Below are 19,787 nucleotides of genomic sequence, written 5' to 3' on the forward strand. Positions count from 1 at the left end.
AGTTTATCCCAATCCCCTCCCAGTCCCTCCCAGTATAAACCAGTGCCCTCAAATCCCCTCCCAGTCCCTCCCAGTTTATTCCAATCCCCTCCCAGTCCCTTCCAAGTCCCTCCCAGTATAAACCAGTAAGCCCCAGTCCCTCCCAGTCCCCTCCCAGTCCCTCCCAGTTTATCCCAATCCCCTCCCAGTCCCTCCCAGTGCTAGCTCCCCCCCAGTCCCTCCCAGTATGTCCCAGTCTAACCAGTTTCCCCAGCACGGGCGGCTCAAGCTCCGCCCCTCGGACCAGGCCCGGCAGCGACAGCGGGAGCTCAAACTGGGAATGTACCGGGAGAGCATGGAGGCCTTACTGGGGGTACTGGTTATACTGGGAGCCACTGGGAGGGCACTGGGAGGCACTGGGAGGGGGTTGGAACAAACTGGTTTGGACTGGTTTGGACTGGGAGGGAGTTAAAGGAGGTTTCTGGGGATTGGGAGGCGACTGGGAGGACTGGGAGGGACTGGGAGGGACTGGGAGGGACTGGGAGGGATTGGGGGAACTGGGAACTGGGGAGGGACTGGAGGGACACTGGGAGGGACTGGGAGGAGACTGGGAGGACTGGGAGGGATCTGGGGGTTACTGGTTTTACTGAGGACTGGGAGGGACTGGGAGGACTGGGAGGATTGGGGGCACTGGGAGGACTGGGAGGGGATTTGGGGGTTACTGGTTTGTACTGGGAGGGACTGGGAGGGACTGGGAGGGACTGGGAGGTCACTGGGTGTCACTGGGAGGGACTGGGGAGCACTGGGAGGATTTGAGGTGTCACTGGTTTATACTGGGAGGGACTGGGAGGGAACTGGGAGGAACTGGGAGGACTGGGAGGAGACTGGGATAAACTGGGAGGGACTGGGAGGGATTGGGGTCACTGGACTGAGGTACTGGGATGGACTGGGAGGTCACTGGGAGGAACTGGGAGGGGACTGGGAGGGAACTGGGAGGGATTTGGGGGCACTGGGAGGAGTTTGAGGGTCACTGGTTTATACTGATGGACTGGGAGGCCACTGGGATGAACTGGGAGGCTTACTGGGGTACTGGTTTATACTGGGATGAACTGGGAACACCCCCCATGCCCAGCAGGGGGCGCCCCCCGAGCAGGTGCTGTCCCTGAGTGGGACTGGGATGGGAACTGGGATGGACTGGGAGGTGATTGGGGGTTACTGGGAGATGATTGGGTGTTACTGGTCTATACTGGTTTATACTGGTCTATACTGGTTTATACTGGGAACCCCCCATGCCCAGCAGGGGGCGCCCCCCGAGCAGGTGCTGTCCCTGAGTGGGACTGGGATGGGAACTGGGATGGACTGGGGGGTTACTGGGAGATGATTGGGGGTTACTGGGAGGTGATTAAGGGTTACTGGTCCATACTGGTTTATACTGGTTTATACTGGGAGTACCCCCGTGTCCAGCAGGGGGCGCCCCCCGAGCAGGTGCTGTCCCTGAGTGGGACTGGGATGGGAACTGGGATGAATTGGGATGTTACTGGGAGATGATTGGGGGTTACTGGGAAGGCACTGGGGGGTTACTGGTCTATACTGGTTTATACTGGGATGAACTGGTTTATACTGGGATTGCAGGGGGCGCCCCCCCAGCAGGTGCTGTCCCTGAGTGGGACTGGGATGGGAACTGGGATGAATTGGGATGTTACTGGGAGATGATTGGGGGTTACTGGGATGATTACTGGTTACTGGTTCACTGGTCTATACTGGGTATACTGGGATGAACTGGTTTATACTGGGATTGCAGGGGGCGCCCCCCCAGCAGGTGCTGTCCCTGAGTGGGACTGGGATGGGAACTGGGATGGACTGGGGGGTTACTGGGATGAACTGGGAGGTGATTGGGGGTTACTGGTTTATACTGGTCTATACTGGTTTATACTGGGAACCCCCCGTGCCCAGCAGGGGGCGCCCCCCGAGCAGGTGCTGTCCCTGAGTGGGACTGGGATGGGAACTGGGATGGACTGGGAGGTTACTGGGATGAACTGGGGGGTTACTGGTCTATACTGGTTTATACTGGGCTATACTGGTTTATACTGGGATTGCAGGGGGCGCCCCCCCAGCAGGTGCTGTCCCTGAGTGGGACTGGGATGGGAACTGGGATGGACTGGGAGGTTACTGGGATGAACTGGGGGGTTACTGGGAGATGATTGGGTGTTACTGGTCTATACTGGTTTGAACTGGGAACACCCCCCATGCCCAGCAGGGGGCGCCCCCCCAGCAGGTGCTGTCCCTGAGTGGGACTGGGATGGGAACTGGGATGGACTGGGAGGTGATTGGGATGAATTGGGGGGTTACTGGTTTATACTGGTCTATACTGGTTTGAACTGGTTTATACTGGGATTGCAGGGGGCGCCCCCCCAGCAGGTGCTGTCCCTGACCGGGTCGGTGCTCGCGGCCAATCCCGACGTCGGCACCTGCTGGAACCGCCGGAGACGAGCACTGCTCACACTGGGAGGGGACTGGTGCGTACTGGGATAAACTGGGAGGGACTGGGAGGGACTGGGAGGGGATTGGGATAAACTGGGAGGGACTGGGAGGGGACTGGGAGGGACTGGGAGGGACTGGGAGGGGATTGGGGGGCACTGGGAGGGACTGGGATAAACTGGGAGGGGATTGGGATAAACTGGGAGGGACTGGGAGGGACTGGGAGGGACTGGGAGGATTGGGAGGCACTGGGAGGGGTTTGGGGTTACTGGTTTATACTGGGAGGGGACTGGGAGGACTGGGAGGATTGGGATAAACTGGGAGGGACTGGGAGGGGATTGGGGGGGCACTGGGAGGGATTGGGATAAACTGGGAGGGACTGGGAGGGGATTTGGAGGTTACTGGTTTATACTGGGAGGGACTGGGAGGGGACTGGGAGGGGATTGGGATAAACTGGGAGGGACTGGGAGGGGACTGGGGGAGACTGGGAGGGACTGGGAGGGGATTGGGGGCACTGGGATGGACTGGGAGGGACTGGGAGGGGATTGGAGGTCACTGGTTTATACTGGGAGGGACTGGGAGGGGATTGGAATAAACTGGGAGGGACTGGGAGGGGATTGGGGGCACTGGTTTATACTGGGAGGGACTGGGAGGGATTGGGTTATACTGGGAGGGACTGGGAGGGGACTGGGGTGAACTAGTTTGAACTGGGAGGGCACTGGGATGGACTGGGGTGAACTGGGAGGACACTGGGATGAACTGGTTTGGACTGGTGTGGACTGGGAGGGACTGGGACTGAATTGGGAGGGACTGGGAGGGCACTGGGATGGACTGGTTTGAACTGGGAGGGCACTGGGACAAACTGGTTTCAACTGGTTTGAACTGGTATGGACTGGTCTGAACTGGGAGGGCACTGGGATGAACTGGGAGGGACTGGAAGAGACTGGGATGAACTGGCCTTTACTGGTTCCTACTGGTCCATACTGGTCCATACTGGTTTGTACTGGTCTATACTGGTTTACACTGGTTTATACTGGTTTATACTGGTTTATACTGGTCCATACTGGTCCATAGTGATTTATACTGGTCTATATTGGTTTATACTGGTCTATACTGGTTTATACTGGTCCATACTGGTCTATACTGGTCCATACTGGTCCATAGTGATTTATATTGGTCTATATTGGTTTGTATTGATCCATACTGGTCTATACTGGTCCATACTGGTCCGTACTGGTTTCCAGGTGGCAGGACGAGCTGTCCTTCGTGGGGGTTCACCCCAGTCCATACTGGTCCATACTGGTCCATACTGGTCCATACTGGTCCATACTGGTCCATAGTGATTTATATTGGTTTATATTGATCCATACTGGTTTATACTGGTCCATACTGGTTTATACTGGTCTATACTGGTCCATACTGGTTTCCAGGGTCCCGGATGAGCTGTCCTTTGTTGGGGGGTGCCTGGGGTGAACCCCAGTCCATACTGGTCTATACTGGTCCATACCGGTCCATACTGGTCCATAGTGATTTATACTGGTCTATATTGATCCATGCTGGTCCATACTGGTTTATACTGGTCCATACTGGTCCATACTGGTTTCCAGGCTGCAGGATGAGCTGTCCTTCGTTGGGGGGTGCCTGGGGGTGAACCCCAGTCCATACCGGTCCATACTGGTCCATAGTGATTTATATTGGTCTATATTGGTTTATATTGATCCATACTGGTCCATACTGGTTTATACTGGTCCATACTGGTCCATACTGGTCCATATTGATTTATATTGGTCCATACTGGTCTATACTGGTTTATACTGGTCCATACTGGTCTATACTGGTCCATACTGGTTTCCAGGGTGCAGGACGAGCTGTCCTTCGTGGGGGTTCACCCCAGTCCATACTGGTCCATACTGGTCCATAGTGATTTATATTGGTCTATATTGGTTTATACTGGTCCATACTGGCTATACTGGTCCATACTGGTTTCCAGGCTGCAGGACGAGCTGTCCTTCGTTGGGGGGTGCCTGGGGGTGAACCCCAGTCCATACTGGTCCATACTGGTCCATACTGGTCCATACTGATTTATATTGGTTTATATTGATGCATACTGGTTTATACTGGTCCATACTGGTTTATACTGGTCTATACTGGTCCATACTGGTTTCCAGGCTGCAGGATGAGCTGTCCTTTGTTGGGGGGTGCCTGGGGATGAACCCCAGTCCATACTGGTTCATACTGGTCCATAGTGATTTATGTTGGTTTATATTGATGCATACTGGTCTATACTGGTCCATACTGGTTCATGGTGGTCCATACTGGGGTGCCTGGGGATACCTAGTCCATACTGGTCCATACTGGTCCATACTGGTCCATAGTGATTTATACTGGTCTATACTGGTCCATACTGGTCTATACTGGTCCATACTGGTTTCCAGGGTCTCGGATGAGCTGTCCTTTGTTGGGGGGTGCCTGGGGTGAACACCAGTCCATACTGGTCCATACTGGTCCATAGTGATTTATATTGGTCTATATTGGTTTATACTGGTCCATACTGGTCCATACTGGTCCATACTGGTTTCCAGGGTTCTGGATGAGCTGTCCTTCGTTGGGGGGTGCCTGGGGATGAACCCCAGTCCATACTGGTCCATACTGGTCCATAGTGATTTATATTGGTCTGTATTGGTTTATATTGATCCATACTGGTTTATACTGGTCTATACTGGTCCATACTGGTTTCCAGGGTCTGCAGGATGAGCTGTCCTTCGTTGGGGGGTGCCTGGGGGTGAACCCCAAGTCCTACGGGGCGTGGCACCACCGGGCGTGGCTGCTGGGCCGCTCGGCGGCGCCCCCCGCTGGCCGGGAGGACCGAGCGCTGTGCGAGCGCCTGCTGGGGGCGGACCCCAGGAACTGTGAGTTACTGGGGGGACTGGGAGGTACTGGGAGGGGACTGGGAGGGGATTGGGAGGGATTGGGGGCACTGGGAGGGACTGGGAGGTACTGGGAGGGGACTGGGAGGCACTGGGGAGCACTGGGAGGGGCTGGGAGGGGATTGGGAGGCACTGGGAGGCACTGGGAGGAGATTGGGGGTTACTGGGAGGGGATTGGGAGGGACTGGGAGAGACTGGGGGGCACTGGGAGGGACTGGGAGGATTGGGGGACACTGGTTTATACTGGGAGGGGCTGGGAGGGGATTGGGAGGGACTGGGAGGCACTGGGGGCAGACCCAGGAACTGTAAGTCATACTGGGTGTACTGGGAGGGACTGGGAGGGGCTTGGGTGGCACTGAGAGGCACTGGGAGGGACTGGGAGGGGATTGGGGGCACTGGGAGGTACTGGGAGGGACTGGGAGGGGATTGGGAGGCACTGGGAGGGGACTGGGAGGGACTGGGTTATACTGGGAGGGGATTGGAGGGCACTGGGAGGGACTGGGAGGGGATTGGGGGTCACTGAGAGGGACTGGGAGGCACTGGGAGTGGCTGGGAGTTGGTTTGTGGGTTACTGGTTTATACTGGGAGGGGATTGAGGGGCACTGGGAGGGGGTTTGGGGGTTACTGGTTTATACTGGGAGGGACTGGGAGAGGACTGGGAGGGGATTGGGGGGCACTGGGAGGCGGTTTGGGGATTACTGGTTTATACTGGGAGGGACTGGGGAGGACTGGGGGACACTGGCAGGGACTGGGTGGGGATTTGAAGGTCACTGGTTTATACTGGGAGGACTGGGAGGGGATTGGGGGGGTTGGACTGGGTTATGCTGGGTTGGACTGGGTTATACTGGGAGGGACTGGGAGGGCCTGGGGGCCAACCCCCGTAACTGTGAATGCTACTGGGTTGTACTGGTTTGTACTGGGAGGGACTGGGAGGGGATTGGGGGGCACTGGGAGGGACTGGGAGGGGCTGGGAGGTGGTTTGGGGGTTACTGGTTTATACTGGGAGGCACTGGGAGGGGGTTTGGGGGGGTTGGACTGGGTTATAGTGGGATATACTGGGTTGCACTGAGATATACTGGTATATACTGGTTTATACTGGGTCATACTGGGATATACTGGGAGCTGCCTTGCCCTTTACTGGTTCATACTGGGAATGACCCCCAGGAGTCCCGGGGAGGGTTTGGGTGGGGTGAGGTCCCTCCCAGTACCAAACTGGTTTATACTGGTGCATTCCCAGTCCACGCCTGGGAGCACCGGCGGGCCCTGGTGGCTCAGGATGACCCCGAAGCCAAACTGGGCCTTACTGGTTTATACTGGGAATGACCCCCAGGAGCCCCGGGGAGCTGCGTGGTGGCTCTGGGTGGGGATATCTCCCTCCCAGTACCAAACTGGTCTGTACTGGTGCATTCCCAGTCCACGCCTGGGAGCACCAGTGGGCCCTGGTGGCTCAGGATGACCCCGAAGCCAAACTGGGCCTTACTGGTTCATACTGGGAATGACCCCCAGGAGCCCTGTGGGTGCGATCTGGGTGGGGTGAGGTCACTCCCAGTGCCAAACTGGTCTGTACTGGTGCATTCCCAGTCCACGCCTGGGAGCACCGGCAGTCTCTGGTGGCTCAGGATGACCCCGAAGCCGAGCTGGTCCTTACTGGTTTATACTGGGAATGACCCCTGTGAGCCCTGTGGGTGGCTCTGGGTTGGGATATCTCCCTCCCAGTGCCAAACTGGTTTATACTGGTGCATTCCCAGTCCACCAGTGGGCTCTGGTGGCTCAGGACGACCCCGAAGCCAAACTGGTCCTTACTGGTTCATACTGGGAATGACCCCCACGAGTCCTGGAGAGGGGTTAAGGCTGCGGGGGTCGCTCCCAGTTCCAAACTGGTCTGTACTGGTGCATTCCCAGTCCACACCTGGGAGCACCGGAGGTCTCTGGTGGCTCAGGACGACCCCGAAGCCAAACTGGGCCTTACTGGTTTATACTGGGAATGACCCCCAGGAGCCCCAGGGTGGCTCTGGGTGGGGTGAGGTCACTCCCAGTGCCAAACTGGTCTGTACTGGTGCATTCCCAGTCCACCAGTGAGCCCTGGTGGCTCAGGACAACCCTGAAGCCGAGCTGGGCCTTACTGGTTCATACTGGGAATGACCCCCAGGAGCCCCAGGGAGGGGTTAAGGCTGCGGGGGTTGCTCCCAGTGCCAAACTGGTCTGTACTGGTGCATTCCCAGTCCACGCCTGGGAGCACCGGCGGGCCCTGGTGGCTCAGGATGACCCCGAAGCCAAGCTGGGCCTTACTGGTTTATACTGGGAATGACCCCTGTGAGCCCTGTGGCTGCTCTGGGTGGGGTGAGGTCACTCCCAGTTTCAAACTGGTCTGTACTGATGCATTCCCAGTCCACGCCTGGGAGCACCGGAGGTCCCTGGTGGCTCAGGATGACCCCGAAGCCGAGCTGGCCCTTACTGGTTTATACTGGGAATGACCCCCAGGAGCCCCGGGGAGCTGTGGGGATGATCTGGGTGGGGATATCTCCTCCCAGTGCCAAACTGGTCTATACTGGTGCATTCCCAGTCCACGCCTGGGAGCACCGGAGGTCTCTGGTGGCTCAGGATGACCCCGAAGCCGAGCTGGTCCTTACTGGTTCATACTGGGAATGACCCCTGTGAGCCCTGTGGGTGCTCTGGGTGGGGTGAGGTCCCTCCCAGTGCCAAACTGGTTTATACTGGTGCATTCCCAGTCCACCAGTGGGCTCTGGTGGCTCAGGACAACCCTGAAGCCAAACTGGTCCTTACTGGTTCATACTGGGAATGACCCCCAGGAGCCCCGGGGAGGGGTTAAGGCTGCGGGGGTCGCTCCCAGTGCCAAACTGGTCTGTACTGGTGCATTCCCAGTCCACGCCTGGGAGCACCGGCGGGCCCTGGTGGCTCAGGATGACCCCGAAGCCAAACTGGTCCTTACTGGTTCATACTGGGAATGACCCCCAGGAGCCCCAGGGAGGGGTTAAGGCTGTGGGGGTTGCTCCCAGTACCAAACTGGTCTGTACTGGTGCATTCCCAGTCCACCAGTGGGCCCTGGTGGCTCAGGATGACCCCGAAGCCGAGCTGGCCTTCGCCGGGTCCCTCCTGAGCCGCGACTTCTCCAACTTCTCGGCCTGGCACCACCGCCTGCGGCTCCTCAGGCCCGGCCCGGGGGGGCGGGGAGAGCCCCTGAGCCCCGACAGGATGAGGCAGGGTGAGTTGGAGTTGTTTTTTTTTTTACCCCTGGGAATAAAAAAAAAGAATTCCCGGAAAATTTTTTGGGAGTTGGCTCCTCCATGGGGGTTAATGGGTAGACCTGATGACCCTCCCTCCATTGAGTTTAATGGGTAGACCTGATGACCCTCCCTCCATTGAGTTTAATGGGTAGACCTGATGACCCTCCCTCCATTGACTTTAATGGGTAGACCTGATGACCCTCCCTCCATTGACTTTAATGGGTAGACCTGATGACCCTCCCTCCATTGACTTTAATGGGTAGACCTGATGTCCCTTTGATCCCCATTGAGTTTAATGGGTAGACCTGATGTCCCTTTGATCCCCATTGACTTTAATGGGTAGACCTGTTGACCTGTTGGTCCCCATTGACTTTAATGGGTAGACCTGTTAACCCTCTCTCCATTGAGTTTAATGGGTAGACCTGAGGTCCCTTTGATCCCCTTTGACTTTAATGGGTAGACCTGTTGACCTGTTGGTCCCCATTGACTTTAATGGGTAGACCTGTTAACCCTCTCTCCATTGACTTTAATGGGTAGACCTGATGTCCCTTTGATCCCCTTTGACTTTAATGGGTAGACCTGATGACCTGTTGGTCCCCATTGACTTTAATGGGTAGACCTGATGTTCTTTTGATCCCCATTGAGTTTAATGGGTAGACCTGATGTCCCTTTGATCCTAATTGAGTTTAATGGATAGACCTGTTGATCCCCATTGAGTTCAATGGGTAGACCTGATGTCCCTTTGATCCTAATTGAGTTTAATGGATAGACCTGTTGATCCCCGTTGAGTTCAATGGGTAGACCTGATGTCCCTTTGATCCCCCTTGACTTTAATGGGTAGACCTGATGTCCCTTTAATCCCCATTGACTTTAATGGGTAGACCTGTTGAACCTCCCTCCATTGAGTTTAATGGGTAGACCTGATGTCCTTTCGATCCCCATTGACTTTAATGGGTAGACCTGATGTCCCTTTGATCCCCATTGACTTTAATGGGTAGACCTGATGTCCCTTTGATCCCCATTGACTTTAATGGGTAGACCTGATGTCCCTTTGATCCCCATTGACTTTAATGGGTAGACCTGATGTCCCTTTGATCCCCATTGATTTTAAGTTAGACCTGATGTCCTTTTGATCCTCCTTGAGTTTCATGGGTAGACCTGTTCACCTGTTGATCCCCATTGAGTTTAATGGGTAGACCTGTTGACCGTGTCTCCATTGAGTTTAATGCGTAGACCTGTTGACCCTCCCTCCATTGACTTTAATGGGTAGACCTGTTGACCTTTGATCCCCATTCACTTTAATGGGTAGACCTGCTCACCCATTGATCCCCATTGAGTTTAATGGATAGACCTGATGTCCCTTTGATCCCCATTGACTTTAATGGGTAGACCTGTTGACCTTTTGATCCCCATTGACTTTAATGGGTAGACCTGTTGACCCTTCCTCCATTGAGTTTAATGGGTAGACCTGATGTCGCTTTGGTCCCCATTGCCTTTAATGGGTAGACCTGATGTCCCTTTGATCTCCCATTGACTTTAATGGGTAGACCTGTTGACCTATTGATCCCTATTGATTTTAATGGGTAGACCTGATGTCCGATTTAACCTAATTGAGTTTAATGGGTAGACCTGTTGACCCTCCCTCCATTGACTTTAATGGGTAGACCTGATGTCCCTTTGATCCCCATTGAGTTTAATGGGTAGACCTGATGTCCCTTTGATCCCCATTGAGTTTAATGGATAAACCTGATGTCCTTTTGATCCCCATTGAGTTTAATGGGTAGACCTGATGTCCGATTTAACCTAATTGAGTTTAATGGGTAGACCTGTTGACCCTTCCTCCATTGAGTTTAATGGGTAGACCTGATGTCCCTTTGATCCCCATTGACTTTAATGGGTAGACCTGATGTCCTGTTGGGTTTAGTTGAGTTTAATTAAGGGTAAACCTAATTTCCCATCAGAGCTGTTTAATAGGCAGACCTGATGTCCCATTTTACCTACTTAAATTTAATGGGTAGACATGATTTCTAGTTTAACCTGTTTAATGGGTAGACGTGGTGTCCTTTTTGCCCAATTGAGTGTAATGGGTAGACCTGATGTCTCATTGATTCCTTTTGATTTTAATGGATAGTCCTGATATCCATTAACCCCTTATTTACTCCAATGGGTAGACCTGATGCCCATTTGTCCCCATTAACTTCAATGGGTAGACCTGATGCCCATTTGTCCCCATTAACTTTAATGGGTAGACCTGATGCCCATTTGTCCCCATTTACTCCAATGGGTAGACCTGATACCCTGGATCTTGGGGTTTTCCCCTGTGACCCCCCTCTAAAATCACTGTGGGCCCCCAAAACGTTGTGGGGACACACTGGGGGGTCACCAGAGACCCCTCAAATACCCCTGGGGTCCCCCCCCCCAAAACCCTTGGGTCCCCCTCAACCCAGGTTCCCCATAGACTTGACCAGGTAGACCTGAACTCCCACACACTGGGGTCCCTCCCCAAGACTCCTGGGTGCTTCCCTCAGATATTGGGGTGCCCCCCTCAGGTATTGGGGTGTCCCCCTGAGGTATTGGGCTCCCCTCTTTGCCCCTTCCCAGAGCTGGAGCTGGTGCAGAACGCCGTCTTCACCGACCCCACTGACCAGAGTGCCTGGGTCTACCTGCGCTGCATCCTCTCCCGAGGTAATTTGGGGAGGGTGGGGGGTGGTCCCTTCACACCTGGACACCCGGGGAACCCCTCTGAGTGTCGGGGTGTCCCCTAAAAAGCCACCCCCCCGCCGAGGATCATCTGCGTGTACGTCAACCGCGAGGACGCCACGCTGGCCGTCGTCTTCTCCCGCCCCGTCGTGGTGAGTTGGGAACTCTTGGATTCCCCCCCTCCAGAAAACTTCTGGGTCCTCCTTTATACACCTGAATCTTCCCCAAAAACACCCCTGGTTACCCCCCAAAACAGAGCACTGGACCCCATTAACTTTAGGGGTAGGCCTGATATCCCATTTGCCCCATTGACTTTAATGGGTAGACCTGATATCCCTTTGATCCCCATTGGCTTTAATGGGTAGACCTGATATCCCTTTGATCCCCATTGACTTTAATGGGTAGACCTGATATCCCTATTTATCCCCATTGACTTTAATGGGTAGACCTGATGTCCCTTTGATCCCCATTGACTTTAACGGGTAGACCTGATTTCCCATTTACCCCATTGACTTTAATGGGTAGACCTGATGTCCTCTTTGATCCCTATTGACTTCCATGGCTAGACCTGATATCCCTTTGATTCCTATTGCTTTTAATGGGTAGACCTGATGTTTTATCAATCCCATTTACCTTTAATGGGTAGCTCTGATAACCCTTTTACCTTGTTGACCCTAATGGGTAGACTTGATGTCTTATCAATACTTTTTACCTTTAATGGGTAGATCTGATGACCCTTTTGCCCTATTGATTTTTAACGGGTAGACCTGATGTTTTATCAAGCCCCTTTTACTTTAATGGGTAGACCTGATGATTGTTTTGCCCCTTTGACTTTAGTGGGTAGACCTGGTGTCCCTTTAACCCCATTGACTCCAAAGGGTAGACCTGATATTCCTTTGATCCCCATTGACTTCAATGGGTAGACCTGATGTCGTTTTTACCCCATTGACTTTAATGGGTAGACCTGATGTCCTTTAGCCCCATTGACTCCAATGGACAGACCTGATGTCTTATTCACCCCATTGACTCCAATGGGTAGACCTGATGTCCATTCGCTCCATTGACTCCAATGGGTAGACCCGATTTCCATTCTTCACCCCATTGACTCCAATGGGTAGACCTGATGTCCTTTTTGCCCCATTGACTCCAATGGGTAGACCTGTTGCCCCTTTAACCCCATTGACTCCAATGGGTAGACCTGTTGCCCCTTTAACCCCATTGACTCCAATGGGTAGACCTGATGTCCCTTTAGCCCCATTGACTCCAATGGGTAGACCTGATGTCTCATTAACCCCATTGACTCCAATGGGTAGACCTGATGTCCGTTCTTCACCCCATTGACTCCAATGGGTAGACCTGATGTCCCTTTAACCCCATTGACTCCAATGGGTAGACCTGATGTCCCTTTAACCCCATTGACTCCAATGGGTAGACCTGATGTCCCTTTAACCCCATTGACTCTAATGGGTAGACCTGTTTCCCTTTCAGCCCTATTGACTTCAATGGGTAGACCTGATGTCCTTTTTGCCCCATTGACTCCAATGGGTAGACCTGATGTCTCTTTAACCCCATTGACTCTAATGGGTAGACCTGATGTCCATTCACCCCATTGACTCCAATGGGTAGACCTGATGTCCCTTCAGCCCCATTGACTCCAATGGGTAGACCTGATGTCCTTTTTACCCCATTGACTCCAATGGGTAGACCTGATTTCCCTTTAGCCCCATTGACTCCAATGGGTAGACCTGATGCCCCTTCAGCCCCATTGACTCCAATGGGTAGACCTGATGCCCGTTGACCCCATTGACTCCAATGGGTAGACCTGATGTCCATTCACCCCATTGACTTCAATGGGTAGACCTGATGTCCCAGATATTTTGGGCCTAAAACTCCCCATTTTGGGGGCCACAAACCCCCCATTTTTGGGTTAAAACCCCACAAATTTTTGTTTCCCCCCACCCCAGGTGAGCCCGGACCGGCCAGACCTGAGGGCGACGCTGGACGGCTCCGCCCTGGAAGGGGCGTGGCGCTCGGGGGAGGGGCGGCCACGCCCCTCCCACACCTGGGTATCCTTTTCCAACCGGGTGGGCGTGGCCAGGGTGGGCGGGGCTTGGATGGGCGTGGCCACCTTGACAAGGTATCAAAGCTCCTGGACCTGCCCCGCCCTGCCGACGCCACGCCCACCCAGCGGCCCCGCCTCCAGCTGGGCGTCACCTGGGTGCCTGACTCCGCCCACCATGAGGTCACGCTGCCCCCAGGTGAGGGCCACGCCCACCCAGTGCCCCTCCCAGTTCATCCCAGTTCACCCCAGTTCATCCCAGTAACCCCCCCCCATTTCCGTCCCAGACGAGGACGAGGCCTGGTGGCAGGAGCCAATCGTGGCCCGGGAGCTGTTCTGGTAAGCCACGCCCACCCTGGAGAAAGCCACGCCCACTTCTTAGCGAGGCCACGCCCACCCAACCCCTTCACCCCCCCTATATTATTTAAGATCCTTATTGGGAATAAGCCACGCCCCCTTTGGGGCTGGCCATGCCCCTTCTTGCCTTAACCACACCCCTTTCTGACCAAACCACGCCCCTTTCTGACTAAACCATGGCCCTTTCTGATGAAGCCACACCCCCTAAATCAAAAGCCACACCTCCTTTATGAAAGCCCCACCCACCTTTACCCCTATACAACCTCAAACCACACCCCCCTTTTTGTTAAGCCCCGCCCTTTTCTGACCAAACCACGCCCCTTTTTAACCAAACCACACCCTCTTTTAATAAACCACACCCCTTTCTGGCCAAACCACACCCCTTTCTGAGTAAACCACACACCTTTCTGATTAAACCATGCCCCTTTCTGATTGAACCACACTCCTTTCCAACCAAACCACTCCCCTTTTTACTAAACCACGCCTCTTCCTGACTAAAGCATACCCCTTTTCACCAAACCACGCCCCTTTCTGATTAAACCACACCCCTTTTCTGACCAAACCACACCCCGTTCTAAATAAGCAACACCCCTTTTCACCAAACCATGCCCCTTTTTAACAAACCACGCCCTTTTTTCGGAGCAATCCACACCCTTATCCCATCAAACCACACCCCTTCCTGAATAAACCACGCCCTTCTTATCAAACCCCTTTCTGAATAAAGCATGCCCTTTCTTATTAAACCACACCCCTTTTCTGACCAAACCACACCCCTTCCTGACTAAACCACGCCCCTTTTCACCAAACCACGCCCCTTTTCAACCAAATCACACCTCTTTTTTTGACTAAACCTCTCCCTTTTTCCAACAAGCCACGCCCCTTCCTGAATAAACCACGCCCCTTCTGACTAAACCACACTCCTTTCTGATTGAACCACGCCCCTTTTCTGAATAAACCATGCCCCTTTTCAACAAACTACGCCCCTTAATAAACCACACCCCTTTCGTAATAAGCCACACCCCTTTCTGACTAACCCCCCTTCCTGACTAAACCGTGCCCCTTTCACCAAACCACGCCCCTTTCTGAATAAACCACACCCCTTTCTTAATAAACTACACCTCTTTCTGACTAAACCACACCCCTTTCTTATGAAACCACTCCCCTTTCTGAATAAACCACAGCCCTTTTCTGACCAAACCACGCCCTTTTCCATCAAACCACGCCCCTTCCTGAATAAACCATTCCTCTTCGGACCAAACCCCGCCCCTTTCTTACCAAACCACGCCCCTTTCACCAAACCACGCCCCTTCCTGACTAAACCACGCCCCTTCCTGACTCAAACCACGCCCCTTTCTGACTCAACCACACCCCTTGCTGACTAAAGCGCACCCCTTTCTGACTAAACCACACCCCTTTCTGACTAAACCACGCCCCTTTCTGATTAAACCACCCCCCTTCTGACCAAACCACGCCCCTTTCTGAATAAACCATTCCCCTTTCTGATTAAACCACGCCCCTTCCTGACCAAACCCCGCCCCTTCCACAAAACCCCGCCCTTTTTTATCAATCCACGCCCCTTTCTGAATAAACCACGTCCCCTTTTTATTAAACCACGCCCCTTCCTGACTAAACCACGCCCCTTTCTGACTAAACCACACCTCTTCTTACTAAACCATTCCCCTTTCTGAATAAACCACACCCCTTTCTGATTGAACCACTCCCCTTTCTGACTAAACCACGCCCCTTTCTGACCAAACCACTCCCTTTTCTGACTAAACCACGCCCCTTTTTGACTAAGCTATACCCCTTTCTGATTAAACCACACCCCTTCCTGATAGAACCATACCCCTTTTTGACTAAACCACGCCTCTTTCTGACTAAACCATGCCCCTTCCTGAATAAACCACACCCCTTTCTGACTAAACCACACCCCTTTCTGAACAAACCACGCCCCTTTCCACCAAACCCCGCCCCTTTTCTCCAAACCCCGCCTTTTTCTGATTAAGCCCCGCCCCCTCAGGCCGGAGGTGGGCGTGGCCGACGCTCAGGTGCTGCAGGAGGAGGTGTCCACCTGCCGGCAGCTGCTGGAGCTGGAGCCGCGCAGCCGCGGTGAGGCCACGCCCCCTTCAGAGCCCCTCCCCCTCACCTGAGATGGGGGCGTGGCCTGACCACGCCCACTCACCTGTGGGGGGCGTGGCCAGGCTGCCTCCTCACCCTGGCGCTGCTGCTGTCGGTGCTGGACCCGCCCGGCCACGCCCAGGAGGCTCGGAGGCACCTGCGGAGCCTCCAGGTGAGCGGGGCTTACTGGGTTATACTGGTTTATACTGGTTTATACTGGTTTATACTGGTTTATACTGGGTTGGACTGGTTTGTACTGGTTTATACTGGGTTGGACTGGGTTGGACTGGGTTGGACTGGTTTATACTGGTTTATACTGGTTTATACTGGTTTGGACTGGGTTATACTGGTTTATACTGGTTTATACTACTTTGGACTAGTTTATACTGGTTTATACTGGTTTGGACTGGTTTATACTGGTTTATACTGGTTCAGACTGGGTTGGACTGGTTTGGACTGGTTTGGACTGGTTTATACTGGTTTGGACTGGGTTGGACTGGTTTGGACTGGGTTGGACTGGGTTGGACTGGTTTGGACTGGGTTGGACTGGGTTGGACTGGTTTATACTGGTTTATACTGGTTTATACTGGTTTGGACTGGTTTGGACTGGGTTGGACTGGTACAGACTGGTTTGGACTGGTTTATACTGGTTCGGACTGGTTTATACTGGTTTATACTGGTTTGGACTGGGTTGGCCTGTGTTGGACTGCGTTGGCCTGGTTTGGACTGGTTTATACTGGTTTGGACTGGGTTGGACTGGTTCAGACTGGGTTGGACTGGTTTATACTGGGTTGGACTGGTACGCACTGGTTTATACTGGTTCGGACTGGGTTGGACTGGTTTGGGATGGTTTGGACTGGTTTGCACTGGGTTGGACTGGTTTATACTGGGTTGGACTGGGTTGGACTGGGTTGGACTGGTTTATACTGGGTTGGGCTGGTTTGGACTGGGTTGGGCTGGTTTGGACTGGTTTATACTGGTTTGGACTGGTTTGGACTGGTTTATACTGGGTTGGACTGGTTTGGACTGGGTTGGACTGGGTTGGACTGGTTTATACTGGTTTGGGCTGAGTTGGACTGGGTCGGCCTGGATTGGATTGGTTTGGGCTGGTTTGGACTGGGTTGGGCTGGGTTGGACTGGTTTATACTGGTTTATACTGGTTTGGACTGGGTTGGACTGGGTTGGACTGGGTTGGACTGGTTTATACTGGGTTGGGCTGGTTTGGGCTGGTTTATACTGGTTTATACTAGTTTGGACTGGTTTATACTGGTTTATACTGGTTCAGACTGGGTTGGACTGGGTTGGACTGGTTTAGACTGGGTTGGACTGGGTTGGACTGATTTGGACTGGGTTGGACTGGTTCGGACTGGGTTGGACTGGTTTGGACTGGTTCGGACTGGGTTGGACTGGTTTGGACTGGGTTGGACTGGTTTGGACTGGTTCGGACTGGGTTGGACTGGTTCAGACTGGTTTGGACTGGGTTGGACTGGGTTAGACTGGGTTGGACTGGGATGGACTGGTTTATACTGGGTTGGACTGGGTTGGACTGGTTTGGACTGGGTTGGGCTGGTTTGGACTGGGTTGGACTGGTTTATACTGGTTTGGACTGGGTTGGACTGGGTTGGACTGGTTTGGACTGGGTTGGACGGGGTTGGACTGGTTTATACTGGGTTGGACTGGTTTGGACTGGTTTATACTGGTTTATACTGGTTTGGACTGGTTTGGACTGGTTTGGACTGGTTTATACTGGTTTATACTGGTTTATACTGGGTTGGACTGGGTTGGACTGGGTTGGACTGGTTTGGACTGGTTTGGACTGGGTTGGACTGGTTTGGACTGGTTTATACTGGGTTGGACTGGGTTGGACTGGTTTATACTGGGTTGGACTGGGTTGGACTGGGTTGGACTGGTTTATACTGGTTTGGACTGGGTTGGACTGGTTTATACTGGTTCGGACTGGTTTATACTGGGTTGGACTGGGTTGGACTGGTTTATACTGGTTCGGACTGGTTTATACTGGGTTGGACTGGGTTGGACTGGGTTGGACTGGGTTGGACTGGTTTATACTGGGTTGGACTGGGTTGGGCTGGGTTGGACTGGTTTATACTGGTTTGGACTGGTTTGGACTGGTTTGGACTGGGTTGGACTGGGTTGGACTGGTTTATACTGGGTTGGACTGGGTTGGACTGGTTTATACTGGTTTGGACTGGTTTGGACTGGTTTGGACTGGGTTGGACTGGTTTATACTGGGTTGGACTGGGTTGGACTGGGTTGGACTGGTTTGGGCTGGTTTGGACTGGTTTGGACTGGGTTGGACTGGTTTATACTGGTTTGGACTGGGTTGGACTGGCGCTGGACTGGTTTGGACTGGTTTAGACTGGTTTGGACTGGGTTGGACTGGTTTAGACCGGGCTGGACTGGGTTGGACTGGCTTGGACTGGGTTGGACTGGTTCGGACTGGGTTGGACTGGTTTGGACTGGGTTGGACTGGTTTGGACTGGTTTGGACTGGGTTGGACTGGGTTGGACTGGGTCGGCCTGGATTGGATTGGTTTGGGCTGGTTTGGACTGGTTTGGACTGGGTTGGGCTGTGTTGGACTGGTTTATACTGGGTTGGACTGGGTTGGGCTGGTTTGGACTGGTTTATACTGGGTTGGACTGGGTTGGACTGGTTTGGACTGGGTTGGACTGGGTTGGACTGGGTTGGACTGGGTTGGGCTGGGTTGGACTGGTTTGGACTGGTTTATACTGGTTCGGACTGGTTCAGACTGGTTTGGGCTGGGTTGGACGGGGTTGGACTGGTTTGGACTGGTTTGGATTGGGTTGGATTGGTTTGGACTGGTTTGGACTGGGTTGGACTGGTTTGGACTGGTTCGGACTGGTTTGGACTGGGTTGGACCGGTTTGGACTGGTTGGACTTGTTCGGACTGGTTTGGACTGGGTTGGACTGGTTTATACTGGTTCGGACTGGTTTATACTGGGTTGGACTGTGTTGGACTGGGTTGGACTGGTTTATACTGGTTTATACTGATTTGGACTGGGTTATACTGGTTTGGACTGGGTTGGCCTGGTTTGTACTGGTTTGGCCTGGTTTGGACTGGTTTATACTGGTTTGGACTGGGTTGGACTGGTTTGGACTGGGTTGGACTGGGTTGGACTGGGTTGGACTGGTTCGGACTGGGTTGACCAGGCTGGGCTGGTTTGGACTGGGTTGACCGCTGACTGGGCTGGACTGGGCTGGTTTGGACTGGTTTAGACTGGTTTGGACTGGTTTGTACTGGGTTGACTGGTGAACTGGTTTAGACTGGTGTTGGACCGCTGGGACTGGTTGACTGCTGACCGGGTTGGACTGGCTTCGGACTGGTTTGGACTGGTTTGGACTGGGTTGGACTGGTTTGGACTGGTTTGGACTGGGTTGGACTGGTTTGGACTGGGTTGGTCTGGGTTGGACTGGGTTGGACTGGTTTGGGCTGGTTTATACTGGTCTTCGGACTGGTTTATACTGGTTTATACTGGGTTGGACTGGGTTGGACTGGGTTGGACTGGGTTGGGCTGGGTTGGACTGGTTTATACTGGTTTGGACTGGTTCGGACTGGTTTGGACTGGGTTGGACTGGGTTGGACCGGCTGGACTGGGTTGAACTGGGTTGGGCTGGTTTGGACTGGGTTGGACTGGTTTCGGACTGGGTTGGACTGGTTTGGACTGGGTTGGACTGGTTTGGACTGGGTTGGACTGGGTTGGACTGGGTTGGACTGGTTCGGACTGGGTTGGACTGGGTTGGACTGGTTCGGACTGGTTTGGACTGGGTTGGACTGGGTTGGACTGGGTTGGACTGGGTTGGACTGGGTTGGACTGGGTTGGACTGGTTTGGACTGGTTTAGACTGGTTCGGACTGGGTTGGACTGGGTTGGACTGGGTTGGATTG

At 53.8% G+C, this 19,787-nt stretch overlaps 1 protein-coding gene and 2 long non-coding RNA genes across 6 annotated transcripts in view; 1 reads left to right on the plus strand and 2 right to left on the minus strand.

Annotated features, from left to right (window-relative positions):
• Positions 1-226: 226 nt before the first annotated feature.
• RABGGTA (Rab geranylgeranyltransferase subunit alpha) overlaps positions 227-19,787 on the plus strand; it is a 30,423-nt gene continuing 10,862 nt past the window's right edge. The window contains exons 1-13 of the mRNA XM_050314203.1: positions 227-352; positions 2,380-2,495; positions 4,448-4,481; positions 5,234-5,366; positions 7,607-7,627; positions 8,443-8,607; positions 11,231-11,314; positions 11,399-11,481; positions 13,294-13,395; positions 13,476-13,587; positions 13,676-13,727; positions 15,766-15,854; positions 15,947-16,035. Of these exons, the coding sequence (XP_050170160.1) occupies positions 227-352; positions 2,380-2,495; positions 4,448-4,481; positions 5,234-5,366; positions 7,607-7,627; positions 8,443-8,607; positions 11,231-11,314; positions 11,399-11,481; positions 13,294-13,395; positions 13,476-13,587; positions 13,676-13,727; positions 15,766-15,854; positions 15,947-16,035 (1,206 nt within the window). The remainder of the gene's footprint in view (positions 353-2,379; positions 2,496-4,447; positions 4,482-5,233; positions 5,367-7,606; positions 7,628-8,442; positions 8,608-11,230; positions 11,315-11,398; positions 11,482-13,293; positions 13,396-13,475; positions 13,588-13,675; positions 13,728-15,765; positions 15,855-15,946; positions 16,036-19,787) is intronic.
• On the minus strand, positions 8,697-10,385 carry LOC126639441 (uncharacterized). 3 transcript variants are annotated; one of them, XR_007628800.1, is made up of 6 exons: positions 10,259-10,385; positions 9,981-10,060; positions 9,828-9,901; positions 9,590-9,709; positions 8,895-8,974; positions 8,730-8,783 (listed from the first exon to the last, which is right to left on the minus strand). It is a non-coding gene; the product is annotated as an uncharacterized LOC126639441 (long non-coding RNA). The 3 variants fall into 3 exon arrangements; XR_007628799.1 differs by lacking the exons at positions 9,828-9,901; positions 9,981-10,060 and having other exon boundaries at positions 8,697-8,746; positions 10,296-10,362; XR_007628798.1 differs by lacking the exons at positions 9,828-9,901; positions 9,981-10,060 and having other exon boundaries at positions 10,296-10,362.
• On the minus strand, positions 11,580-13,194 carry LOC126639442 (uncharacterized). 2 transcript variants are annotated; one of them, XR_007628801.1, is made up of 4 exons: positions 13,152-13,194; positions 12,920-12,957; positions 12,686-12,724; positions 11,580-11,656 (listed from the first exon to the last, which is right to left on the minus strand). It is a non-coding gene; the product is annotated as an uncharacterized LOC126639442 (long non-coding RNA). The 2 variants fall into 2 exon arrangements; XR_007628802.1 differs by lacking the exon at positions 12,686-12,724 and adding an exon at positions 12,725-12,763.

This window comes from Myiozetetes cayanensis, unplaced genomic scaffold (genome assembly GCF_022539395.1).
Source record: "Myiozetetes cayanensis isolate MyiCay16 unplaced genomic scaffold, myiCay2020 scf198, whole genome shotgun sequence".
NCBI classification, from domain to species: domain Eukaryota; kingdom Metazoa; phylum Chordata; class Aves; order Passeriformes; family Tyrannidae; genus Myiozetetes; species Myiozetetes cayanensis.